This window comes from Pipistrellus kuhlii, unplaced genomic scaffold (assembly GCF_014108245.1).
Source record: "Pipistrellus kuhlii isolate mPipKuh1 unplaced genomic scaffold, mPipKuh1.p scaffold_m20_p_17, whole genome shotgun sequence".
Classification (NCBI taxonomy): Eukaryota; Metazoa; Chordata; class Mammalia; order Chiroptera; family Vespertilionidae; genus Pipistrellus; species Pipistrellus kuhlii.
In genome coordinates this window covers 20,933,510-20,946,548 of record NW_023425482.1, presented here as the reverse complement: position 1 = coordinate 20,946,548, position 13,039 = coordinate 20,933,510, and the positions used below count along the sequence as shown (strand labels likewise).

The 13,039-nt window shown below is 57.6% G+C and overlaps 1 protein-coding gene across 3 annotated transcripts in view; it reads right to left on the bottom strand.

Moving 5' to 3' along the window:
• ATP6V0D1 (ATPase H+ transporting V0 subunit d1) overlaps window positions 1-13,039 on the bottom strand; it is a 52,907-nt gene that overhangs the window by 25,951 nt on the left and 13,917 nt on the right. For all 3 annotated transcript variants that reach the window (XM_045582788.1, XM_036440221.2, XM_036440222.2), the window contains exon 2: window positions 4,779-4,950. In XM_045582788.1, the coding sequence (XP_045438744.1) occupies window positions 4,779-4,950 (172 nt within the window). The remainder of the gene's footprint in view (window positions 1-4,778; window positions 4,951-13,039) is intronic.

Genomic DNA, 13,039 nt, shown 5'->3' with positions numbered 1-13,039 from the left:
CTGGAGTTGGAGAATAGGAAGACACTTCCTCCAAGATGTTCTCAAGAGTCCCCGGGGAAGCCCTGTCCCTCTGCTGGGCCCTTTGGCGCCACCTGCTGGAGCCCCATGGCTGGAACCCCATTGCTTACCACCCAGGCTGGCCCTGGTGAGAAGGCCATGATGACTAGATACCCCTGCTGGTCCATCCATCCAAATCTCTCATCATACCAACTGCCAAGCCTCAGTTTCCCTCCTGCAATCAGAATGACTGTGGTGTGGCCTATAGCAAAACTAGAGAGGCCCTGACCTTCTCGTTAAAATCGTGCCCCGACCCCAGAGGCGCAGTGGGGTCCTCCCCCTTGACCTGAGCCTAATGGGCCTTGAAGGGCTCCTGTGTGCTCTTCCCTGGGCTCAGGAGACCGTGTGGGTACCAGCTTTCCCTCAAGGCAGGAACAAGGTCTAACCCAGAACCCAGAAACCCCAGCAGATCTAGATCCAGAACCTGTGGAGGTTGTGCCATCAACCCAGAAACACTGGATGTGGACAGCAAAGGCCGGAGGGCCAGGACAGGGAGGAAGCCCATCTGGAAACCTGAAGCAGCAGGACACACGGCTGGAATAACGTGTCCTGGGAGAATGGCCAGTGTGCTCACAGGCCCACTGGGCACCTGAGGCCATTGTCCTGGGACAAAGCTTCCTTCCAGCTGTCCACTCCAGGCTGGTAACACTGAGGCTCCTGGTCCAACAGAGAGATGGCTGCCATGCCAATGGGTACCTGCCTCAACCCCTTTCAACAACACCCACTCCTCATTCCCGGGTTGAGCCAGAGCAGAGGAGGCGGAGTGGAGAAGAGCAGCCAGGGAGGTAGGGGTTAAATCTGAGAGACACCCTGAGGGAAAGAAGACTCCAGGAGCAGGCGGAGCCAGCGAGGCCACTCGGGAGAGCGGGTGGCCAGAGCGGAGGCAGTGGCCTGGTGTGGGGCAGACAGACCCTAAGTGAGAGTTTCCTTTGGAGCAGGCTGTCATCAGCCATATGGTCTTGGGATGATTCAGCTCCGTCTCCTGCAGTAACATGTACTAGTACCAAGGGTTGTTTCCAGGCCCAGCTATTAACTTGCTGTGAGACTTGGGATAGAGCCTCTGACCCCATCTGATCCTGGAGCCCTCTCAATGTGGAGAAGCCTCCTGTGACCCCTAGTTCTATTTGTGGCAGCTGCTCACAGGCCTCCCAGGAGCTATCTACACCACCACTGGCACCCACCCCACTGCATCCATGCTCCCCCCTGCCTCCTGGCATCGCGCCTGGCCCCTGAGCTGGTACTGGTCATCCGTGGAGGCTGAAGGCTGGGTGGGACACTGTCTCTCACCAGGGAAGGGCAGGGGAAGCTTCTACTTGCACACCTGCAGTGACAAGGAACTCACTGCCTCCTGGAGAACCTACTCCTGTCCCCCTGAGGCAGCGCCGAAGGCAACGAAGAGATTCTGAGGGATGGAGAGAAGTGACCTCTGAGCGAGGCTCCGAATTAGGCCTGGAGACCTTGGCCACATGAAAGGCAGTGGTGACTTTAGCCAGGGCCTGTGGTGGAGTGATGGGCCTGCTGGGTGGGGAAAGGTGAAAGAACAGACATTGAACGTAAAAGTGTAGGCCAGCCCTAGCTGGGTAACTGTTGGTTAGAGCATCATCTCAATACGCCAAGGTTGCAGGTTTGATAGCCAATCAAGGCACCTAAAAGAATCAACGAATGAATGCATAAATAGGTGGAACAAAAATAGATGGTTCTCTCTCTCTCTCTCTCTCTCTCTCTCCTCTTTCTCTAAAATCAATAAATATCTAAAAATAAATAAATAAAATACAAGTTTAGCCCTGAGAGACGGGTTTTTTAGATGCTAATTAGGAAGAATCCAGAAGGGAATTTGGCTGCACAGACAGAAGTGCAGATGATTGACCACTTGGGATCCAGGGAGTGAGTGGAGGGAACAGAGGACATTGGCAGTAGGACCCAAAAAAAGAGGAGAGCACCTCAGCCACTGGATTGGGGTTGGAGGTACAGACGCATCGATGGGAGGTGGACTGGCCTCCATTATCTCTGTGGAGCAGGAGGCAGGTGAGAGAGAAGGTTGGGGGACCAGGAGAGGGTTGGTGTTTAAGATAGGGGAGTGGTCTTCCCACCCTTGAGGGGGATGCTGCAGGGGCCGAGGAGGGAAAGCAAGAGGCTGGCTGGGCAGGGACAAGTCAAGGCCAACTGAGCTGGTCTGAGTGCATGTCTGGCAGCTGGGTTCACCCGCCCGATGCTGCTGCCGGCTTCCCCAACTCTGCTCCCAGAAGCGGAGGTGGGGGAGGGTACCTCCGGGCTGGAGGCTGCTGGGATTCCTCCAGGGCTGGGGGGCTGCCAGCCGGGTGGGACCATGAGATGGGCAGCCAAGAGAGCTGCGGATGTTGGCAGAAGAGCACTCGAATGATGGACCAGGGAACCTCAGCTGGGGAGGGAGGAAAATGAAGAAAGAGGGACGGCAGGGGAGGAAGCAGGGCCTCGTGTCCTGCTGAGTCCGGAACCCGCGTCCCACAAGGGACTGAGAGTGGGCTGGAGGGCCTGAAGGCTGTGGGTAGAGAGGGGGTGCCTGACTCAGCGATTTCAAGGGCGGAGCAGTTCCAGGGGGGGGTGACATGGCCTTGGGCAGCCATCGGTGGGGGCGGCTGAAGCGGAGAGCAGAGGAGCAGAGAGATGACAAGGTCATGTTCTGAGCAACCACAGGTTCAGACAGGCTGACACGTGGCTGCTGAACTCTTCCCGAGTGAGGGAAAGAGTAAAGGGATGGGGAGACCGTAAGCCACAATCACCCGTGAATGGAAGGGGCGGGAAGTGACAGCCTGCCACAGAATAGCGCTTGGCTGCTCTAAGCATACTTGGTGCTTACAGCCAACCTCCAGCAAAGAGCTGGCGGCTGTGTGGCCTCAGTCACGCTCAGAGCTCTCTCCAGTTTCATGGCCTGGCAGGCAGAGACCAAGCCTCTAAGGGCACCAAGACAGGCTGGGGGCCGAGCTACATAGGCAGGTGGCCAGGCGGGATGCAGGACATCTGCCCTCTGACCACTGGCATGGGGTTGGGTCAGGCCTCCTCTGGCCAGCCCAGCAAGAAAGACCAGAACATTCATCAGGAAACTGGAGGAACCTTGTGCAAACACGATGAAGGCCAGGCTCTGGCAATAAACACACAGTTTCCTTGTATGTCCTCAGCTCTGGCCTTGAGGCAAGGGATACACAGGCCCAGGCTAGGGGTTGATTGACAGATGGGATTCTGTGCAATGATTCCCCAATGCTACAGCCCAAGACACACCTCACCTCTGAACTCCTGCCCCAGGAGGACCATGTCAGTTGTACCTTTTTTTTTTTCAGTTGTACCTTGACCGGGGCAAGGGCAGTGATTATGAGCCAAGTCAGGACAGCTGAGGGCCCCTGGGCACCAGCTGGGCAAACACTTTTTTTTTTTCCTCCCCCATAAGTAGAAAGAATACACTCTAAAGGCCCTGGCCGGGTGGTTCAGTTAGTTAGGAGCGGCATCCCAATACACTGAGGCTGTGGGCTCAATCTCCAGGCAGAGCACATAAAGAAGTAACCAATGAATGCCTACATAACAACAACTTGATCTTTTATTCCTCTGGGGAGAGAGCCTGTTTCCCAGCCTGGGCAGGTTTCCTGAGCCCTTAGGGTGTCCCCACCTGTGGCCCCCACCGGAGGTTGGTGCTCCGATAGCCGCTGACACCACTTGACCGTCCTAGTGGATCGTAAGTGGCTGCTCCTGGGGGTTCAGAGGGGGCGGATTAGGCCAGGCAGAAGGAGTCTAGCCCTGTCCCTGCAAGGACAGCAGGGCAGGTTATGTCAGGTCTCAAGGAAGAGGGTGAGGATCGCGATCAGAGAATGGTCAAAGCAAGGTGGTACCTGGGAGAGTGCCTGAAAACCTTCCTTCCCCACAACTCACACACACTCCACCAACGCAGGGCACATTCCTATAAACCAGCCCTGACCGTGCCTCTGCTCACCCATCTGTTTGTCCACCAGGCCCCGGCTCATGGTTCCTGGGCCGTCACTGCATAGGGGCCCCTCTACCTCCCTGTTTCCAGAAGTACACCAGGCGAGCACAGGTTGCCTTGTCCAAGTGCCCTCCCTCCCCTAGCCTGCAGGTCACAAGGCCTTCCCTCTCTCAGCATTGCCAAGAGCTTAGTGGAGGCAGGGCTACACCCAAGGGTTAGACAATGGGGAAGCTGGGCAGTCAAGGGTCGTAAGCATGGGGGCCTGGCCAAAACTGGTAAAGGCAACGAGGTGTTCAGCCTCTACTCCCAAGCCCACCATCCCTTCTCCCTGAAGCCCAGAGCCATGGTCAGAAAGCCTGAATGGTCCATCCCATGAACCTGGCTCTTCAGATATCTGCCCGTCCTTGACCTCTGATCCCTGACCCTGAACCCAGAGAGTGTTCATTGTGGGTGCTGTGAGTGCTGTGAGTGAGGAAAGGGTTCCCCACCCCAATCTCTGTCACACCAGTGATGCAGGAAAAGGGGCTTCATCCAGCACTACAACATGGATACGTGCCTGCCCACCAGTATCCTAGCCGGAAGTGAAGTGGCTGGTGACCCTACTCTATGGGTGGTGGCCTGGAGGTCCCGTGTTATTGTATGACCAGACCAGCCATTTAGCCCAGGAGGACTCTACAGGCAGCTGACCTAAGCCATGCTGGGCCAGGTCCATCAGATGCAGCCGTCCTGCCCAGCTGGGGAGAAGGTGAGGCGCTACAGGGCACACACTCACGTAATGAAATCCAGGAAGCTGGCGAGTGGCTCATAGGCGTGGTTCCTCATGTGGCGGAACTCCACCACCATCTTCTCCTTGAGCCGGTCATCGATGACTGACACTGTCAGCGGTGATGCCTCGTTGGCCAGGAAGTTGCCGTAGTCAGTGCTCTGTAGGTGCAGCTTCAGGTCTGAAACCCAAGGATGGGGTGTGAGCGCTGGCCATGTTGAGTCTCCTCATCCTGGCCCCACCCCCGGCCCTAGCCTCTGCCCTGGAGTTGAGTCCTGCTGCTACCCTCACTTCCTGTCTCCACCTCCACCTCCCTGTTGGCTCAGGGCCTACTCCAGAGCAGCCAGCCAAGGCCCTGAAGATGCCTCAGACCCTTGGGCCATGAGCCAGTATACTGTCCAAGCACAGTACAGTCTAAGCACAAGCAGAACCATTGTTCCTCCAAATGACAAGGCCGGAAACTCCGACCTAAGGTGCCATTCACAAGCCTGTGAGGCCCTTCTGCTTGGCGGGCTCTGGGATGACCCTGACCAGAAACAGAATAAGACACAGGCCCTGCCCTCCATGGCCTCCAGGCTAGTAGAGCAATCCAGCACACCCCCAGGCAGAAATAACACAGATGAAATAAAGGACATGCTGTAGTGGGGGGGGAGGGGAGAGCGGAGAAGGCACCAAGATAGATTGAGAAGGGAGAGGGCATGCTAGGCCGGCCACAGCAGAGGGCAGGAACAGGAAAATACCAAGGTCAACAGTCAGGAGGATGGTATAAGTCAGCATCGCCAACCAGTGGTCCACAGGCCACTGGTGGTCCGTGAGGTCCGAAAGGTGTAAGTGACAAGTGGCCCAGAGAGCAAATGTGTCAGGTGGAAAGGACGCTGGAGTGGCTGGGGCAGGCAAGCCAATCTCACAGGCTCTCCTGAGCTCTTCGGGATAGTGGTGGGAAAAGGGAGGAAAGGACCGAGGAAGGACGAGTGAGGCCCTGGGGATCATGGCAACAACCCCACAGGCTCCCACTTTTGCCCCCATTTCCCACTGCCCAGTCTATTCTCACACACAGCCAGAGGGATCTTCTCAAAACTCCCAAAAGCCCTCGTCCATGCATCCTCATCTCAGGGCCCTTCCCTGTCCCTTGCCTGGAAAGTGAGGCTCGCTCCTCAGACACCTCCTCTTCAGAGGCCTCTGCTGCAGCCCGTCACCCTTCACTTGCGCCACTCTTCTTTGTAACACACACCCCCTTGCACACAGGACATACAAGCTCCATGACAGCGGGGCCTTTCACTGTGGCATCCTAGAGTCTAAAGCAGGGAAGTTCTGATGCATTTCGATGCTCAGTAAAAAACTGTTGAATGACTGACTGTAAGACTGGGCAGAGGGTTGGTGAAGACCACGTAAGAGTCACTCCTGAAATATGAAATGGGAACACTGTGGCAGTGATGGCATACCAAGGACAGTGGCTGAGATGGGTCCATGTGTGCATGTATGTGTGTATGAAGTCCCAACAGCCGGAGCTGCCTCTGCTGCAGGGACTGCATGCTTTCCTCCACTGGGGAGCTTACCCAGAGGACAGCAGGAAAGGTGAACATTCCCACCAGTCCCCCCTGACCAAGGCCTTCCTGTGTGTCTAAGAGCCTAGGAGGCCATGCTATCCTGGTTGCTTAAAGAAGGAAGAATAGGGCTTAAGGGGCCCCTCTGATGTCCCTCCTCCTGTGCCCCATCAGTGCTCCCAGCCCAGAGTCAGATGTGCTAAAGGAGAGATGGGAGAGCATGTGGGTGGCACCCGGGAGCAGGCAGCACTCAGGTCCTCTGCGGCTCCTGGGCGCACACAGAGTGAACTTTAAACCCAGGAGGCCTCCGCCATCTGCTGCCTTCACCATCACTCTACCATTCACACCTACTTTCTCCCATGGCCAACCTACAGGAGAACAAAACTAAGGGCAAGGTACAGCGGGGAAAAGCAGAGTCTCCAGCTCTGCCACATGGGTCCTGCAGCCTTTTTGCCCAAAGGATTGTGCACATGCGTATGTTCTCACCCCAGGCCGTCTGCCCTGAGCCCCTGCCGGGGGCTCTGCTTCTCCCCATCCTCACCACAGTCAAGCCATGGCCCACTTATGCCTAGAATAAGGCACAGGCAGAAGGACAGGTGACACCCAGTATTATTACTCAGTAATAATTCGGTTGTTGCATTATTTGATTATTCATTTGGCTGTTACAGAAAAACCCTTAACTGTAACTGATGATTGTTGATGTAATAGTGTATCACCTGTATTTCTACCTGTAATGGGCTTTATGTGCTAGATGTTAAAATCCGTACCCTGGGCAAGGGCACAAGTTCTTTTAAAAAGAAACATGGTTTACTTGCACAAAACTGATCAGTTTTGAGAGATTGTTAGTGTCCTTGAAGTGGTTTTTGTGGGTGTGAAACAAATGGTGAGAATATGAATTGGTCCTTCTTATTCTAGTACTAGAGGCCTGGTGCATGAATTCACGCACAGGCGGGGTCTGGCCAGCAAGGGGGCGGGGTGAAGAGGGATGTAGGAGGTTGGCCGAATGGCCCCACCCCCCATGTAGGGGGGATTGGGAGTAGAGATGGCAGAGGAAGGGGCCCTGGAAGTTTGGGGATTGGGGCCCCCATTAGGCTGGTTGGCTACTGCAGTATGTGTCATAGCAACCGGCCATTCTGGTTGTTCTGTTGTTCCGGTCACTTGGTGTGTGTGTGTGTATGTGTGTGTGTGTATATATATCTATATATCTATATATCTATATATCTATATATCTATATATATATAGAGAGAGAGAGAGAGAGAGAGAGAGAGAGAGAGAGGGAGAGAGATTAAGTCTACAAACTTATCAAGTCATGTTCATGCCCTGATTTTATATACTTTCATCTATAATAAGTATTGTGATACTTGAAAGAGAAGTGGGTGGGTGTTCTGGCCTGGGCACAGCAGATGCTCAAATCACAACTAGGGGAGGCTGTGCAGCAGAGAGCAGCTGGAAGCCTAGCCTGGCCCAAACCTGTCTACTTCTCTCCCCTTCGTTTACTCAACAACTCCCCCACCGCCAATTACCCTCTCCCCTCTCCAACCCCCACCGACTCCATCCAACTCCTGGCCCTGGCCAGGTGGGTGTCAGCACCCCCAACAAACGGGGGCAGCAACACCCACTTCAGTTGGAAACAGACGAGGCCCTGGCGAGTACCTGGCCCCTGCCAGGGGCAACATGTGTGCTGGACCTCCCAGGCGTGCCCATTTCACAGACTCAGAAAACAGAAATCAGAGGGAATACGAAAACTGGCCAGAGTCCGGCAGTCAAACACCGAGGGGCTGAGATGTGGATCAGGCCTCATGGACTCTGTCCATCCCAACTCTGGTCTCCTCTCCTCCCTTTGCATCCTCAGCCACCTTCTCCCACAGCCCTTGGCTCAGGATGGGCCTTCCAAATATACACCTACCTGCCCAGACAGACTTTGGTCCCACAAAAGCCGGCAGGTGGCAGAGAGGCCAGCGCTTCCACCTGCGTTTCTGGATGGTACCCATGACCTCAGGGGCAGCCTGGACACTCACGTCCACCTGACAGAGGCCTGGGCCAGTCATGACTCATCGGAGAGCTTCTCTGGCACCACGTGTGGCATCAGCCATTCCTGGAGGAGCCAGGGACGGGTGAATTTAACCCGGAGGAGTGAAGCCGAGGGGCGGGCTCTCCTGTGCACACCTCTGCGCCCCTGGGCTTAGCACGGCCTTAAAGCAAACTCCCCGCTGTGCCTTGGCTGCGACATTTTGCTGACGCTGCATCTGGGGAAGCCACGGCTCCCAGCACTGCTGGAAGGCAGACAGCCGGGTGGTTTCTGCTGGCGTTTGTCAGATCAGAGCAAACCCGGGAGACTCTACCGAGAATCCTGCCCGAGGCCTGAGAGTCTTCCTTACCAGGAAACTCATTTTTAAAAGTCCCTAGGGACACTCTCAAAGGGCCGTTCCAGACCACTTTCCCTGGCCAAGCCTCCTGTCTCCCTGTGACCCAAGGAGAGGGGACGCCCTGCCAGCCAGGAAGGCGACTTGGATCCCTCAGCTCGGCCCACACAGGGCTTCTGAACCAGCTCTGACCCTATTCGAGAAGCTGGCGGCTGGGCTGTGGCTGGCGGCCTCCAGCCCTTTACACAGGCCTCAGGGCTGGACAAGGCCCGTTAGAAACCTCCCCACCCCACCCCCACCCTCAGCTCCCTGCTCCCTCGGAGGGACGTGAGGAGGGGGGGTGTGACTGGGGGGTGGGATCTGAGCGCAGGAGGAGAGGCCTGGAACTTGTTGAGAGCTTCGTGGGAGACCTGGCCACCCAGCCCTGGCCCAGCCCCCGAGGGCAGCCGAGGACGCCAGGGGCTCTGGGAAGGCAGGGTCTAGTTCTGCTCTGCGCCTTGAGCTCAGCAGCCCGACAGCCCCCGTGATGGCCCCAGAGAGCCCCAGACATGCCTGGGCTGAAGCTGAGCAGTGTTCTGGTTAGCACAGACTCGGGGCACCGCACTGGTCTGCCCACATGCCCAGCTGTCTACCCCAAATCCTCCCCTCCGTGGCCCAGCACCAAGCATGTCTGGTCAGCTTGGAATCTCACGGCAAAAGGCTTCCTCAGAGGACGATTTCTCAGGTCCAAGGAGACGCTGCTGCTATCGGGAAGTTCACTCTGCATTCTGACCTGCATCCTCCACAAAGGAAGCCAACCAACAGCTTCCCGCGCTGCCCGCCTCGCCTGAGGGCCGTGGGCCTGCTCCTCAGCGCTCCTCACCCTACCCAGCACCTTCCCGCACCTCTCCCACTGCCCAGTGTCGCCTGTCCTGACGTTCTGGTGATGTTCCCCCAACTCCATTTCCTGGAGCAATCCAGGCAACCTCACCACGGCCACCACAGGGCCCTTTTGCTGGGCTCCTGCCCACAAGTCCATTCTCTTCACCATTATAAGAGTGAAGTCCTCAAACGTGTTACTGTCACCTTTACCCAGCAGCCCCTGCCTCCTCCCCTCAGCCTGAGGCTCCATGCCCTCAGTCTTAGCACTGCTTCAGTCTCAGTCCGGGCCTCCTGGGCCCTGCCAGTGCTATTCCCCACCTCGGGCGGCCTGCCTGCGACCTCTGCCCCCAGCAAGGGCTCCAGGGAAGTGCACAGGATGCCCCAGAAAGAAGCCCTTGAAGTGCAGGAATCAGGGCTGCTTCCTCAGGCCCAGCCAGGGCAGCAGAGCTGGAGGACACACCCCCAGCCTGGAAAGTGAGAGCCCCTGCCCTCCCTGTCCCACAGGCACCGCTGTCCACCCCGCGGCTGCCTGTGTCAGAGACCATGGCGGAGGCTCCAGCAGGACCCAGCTGAGCTCTCTGAAGGTCCTGGCGTGGCTCTTCCTCCCAGGGCTCCCGCAGCTTCCATCTGTCCTTCCACCTCCTGTCTCCTCCTCAGCCCGGGTCTTCTGGTCCAGGACCCCGCAGTGGTAAAGCCCTGACCCCAGCTGGCGCCTCTGATTACCACTGCAGCCCCTGATTAAGAGGGGACATGGGGACCCCTAGCCTGATCTGCACTCTCTGCGGGACAAAGTGTGGGCTTGGCAGCCAGCCCTAGCCAGGCCTTGAGAGGTGGCAGCTGGGCAGCCCTGTTCTCCATCCACTTTTTGAAAGCTTTCCCAGATCCTGCCAGCCCTGAAAGTGATCTCTCAGCCCCTCCAGAGCCCCAAGGGCAGGAGATCCTGCCAGCTCCTCGCTAGCCCCCACACCTCTGCAGCCCCTTCCTCAGGGCCTGTGAACACAGGAAGGGAGCATCTTGGCCCCACGCAGTCCAGGGGCCCAGCAGGCACAGAGGCAACCCCTGGCACAGAATCCTGGGCGGGGCAGCCCCCAGCTCTAGACTCACCCATGGCCTCATGGCCCACGGAGGGACCCTGCTGGCCAGCTGGCCACGGCAGAGTGTGAGAGGACAGCGTGTTCCCAAGACTTTACTTCTGCTTTTCCAGAGGTCACTCAGCAACACTCTCCTGGGGAGCTCAGGGGTTTTCAAGGAATTGCGGCCCGCTGAGTGAAACCAGATGTGCAGGCATGCTCCCGCCAACCTAGTGTGCCCATCCTGCCACTCCCTGTGAGGGCGCGGGGCACTGGAGCTGGTTATACCTCTTCCCTGGCCCAGGTGAGGGTCTGCTTTGAAGGGACCGGACCTGGGCTCTGGCTCCAGGGCTCACTCTGCCCCGGAGGCTCTCTGATGCTGCAACTTTGGGGCTCAAAGCAGGGAGACTCACACAGATGCACAGATGTGACCAGATGGCCCAGGCTGGTGGCCCGACGGAATGTGCTGTGCCTGAGTGTCCTCTCCAGGCTCTGGGGTGGGTGAGACCTCATCTTCCTATCGGCTCCAAAGCAGATGTGTACCCTGGCGGCCTGGCTTGCAGGGTCAGAGCACTACATCTGGAGCTCCCAGTGTGGGAGCCGCAGCATGGAAACCATTAACCCTGGCTCTACCTGGGGCGTGCAGCACAGACTAAGTATCCTCTTTGCCGCCAGGCCTCTGCCAGAGCACACCACGGACTCCCTGCAAACCTCATGCAATACCAACTAACCGATTCCAACGCTTCCTGTCAAACGCAGTTCCTCTTACCCTTCTCTCGGGTGCTGCCTGCCATCCCCCATCCAGAGCCTTGGCACTGCCCCTGCCTCCAACTAAGATGATGTCCATGGCCTCTTGCTCCGGCCAGGGCTCAAGCATGTTCTCCTCCCTCTCATGAAGGCTGCGGGGGCCTCGTGCAGCCTGGGCATGCAAACACGCAGGCCCTGCTCTGCTCTCTCCTGGCAAAGGAGCAACAGAGCTGGCTCAAATTTTGGGGCTCCTGTCCCCAAGCCCATGTCTCACCTCACCTAATAGCAAGATCACAAAGAGCTACGATCCCAGGGCCTCGGGCGGCAGCTAGGACCTCACTCTGCACCACCTGCTACCCCTGAGCTGCTGCCCTGGGGCATCAGGAGCAAGCAAGAGGTACAGGGCAACCTTTGCTCCGTGGGAAGCCCCCGGGCTGGCGGGCCAGCAGTTTTGGGAAGAACCTGGAGTCTACTGCTGGCACAGCCGCAGGCAAGCTACTGGGTGTCAGCTGGTGCAGGGCAAAGCTCCTGCAGGGAGAAGCCAGGGAGTTCTCCTTCCTCGGTCCCTGAACCAGCATTTTATTTCATGCCGGAGGCCTCTCAGTGAGGCGAAGCATCAGCAGAAGGGGATGGGACTGATCTGCAGAGGTGGCCCAGCTGATACGTGGGGCCCCTTGGCACCACCCACCAGCATATCAGACACAGGGATTGAATGCGAGTGGCACGCCCCATGTCCAGCAGGCAGCAGGATGTCTGGCCCCAGGTTCACCGCCCTCCTCCCCGCTCTGAGACAGGTGGCAAGTGATGGCAGAGCCACATTTAATTGCCCTCATGCTCCCAAGAACACTCCGTCCCTGTGGCTGGAAGAATGAAAGCATCTCTCATATCCCATGAGGAAGTCAGCCTATCCAACAGCCAGGAGGGTGCCAGGTAGGGAACAATCCCATGTGCCAAAGGGAGGGGCACAACTGGTTACAGCTGCACCCAGGACAAGTTCCAAGAAGTTCTCTGAGCGGAGATCCCTCGAATAGCCCCTCGCGAGGACACCCCACCCACCCTGGCTCCACAGGACACGTCTCAGGACACAGGGCTGGGAGGGCAGCTTCCTTGCGTGTGGCTCGGCCACAGCTCCGCCTGGGAATCAGGAGACCCAGCCTCGCCCTGGAAGGCAGGGGCCACACCTCTGCAGCTGCCACGTACTTTAACCTGGAGCGAGCTCTCTCCTCTCCACGTCTGCCATTGCAGTTACAGAGCCTGGAGGCTGCAGTGAGTCTGGGGCTGCAAGGAAGAGCTTCTTTTCATTTTCCCAAAGATGGAAGTTGGCCTGGGAGGGAGTGAGAGAGGTCAAGTGGTCCAGAGCGGCCGGGTGCCAGGCCGCCCAGGGAACGCCAGCGGTGGCAGTGAGCTTACTCAAAAGCTGGCCCGTGCCATGTGTGGCTCCTGGGTCTGCTGGCCCTCAGCGCCTGAGCAGCCCTGCCAGCCTGGAGGCTGGGCTTCTGTTCTACGCTAAGGACAGACTCTAAAGAAAGCTGCAGCTCCCTTGGATGGGGGGCAGGGCCGTTTTATGGCTCCCAGAGGCTGCTCACAGGGAGATTAAGCCAGGTCAGGCTGGATCCTGGCGGGAGCACCCTGCCAGCTCCACGGTGCCTAGAGCCAAAGCTATGGAAATATTCATTTTGCTTAC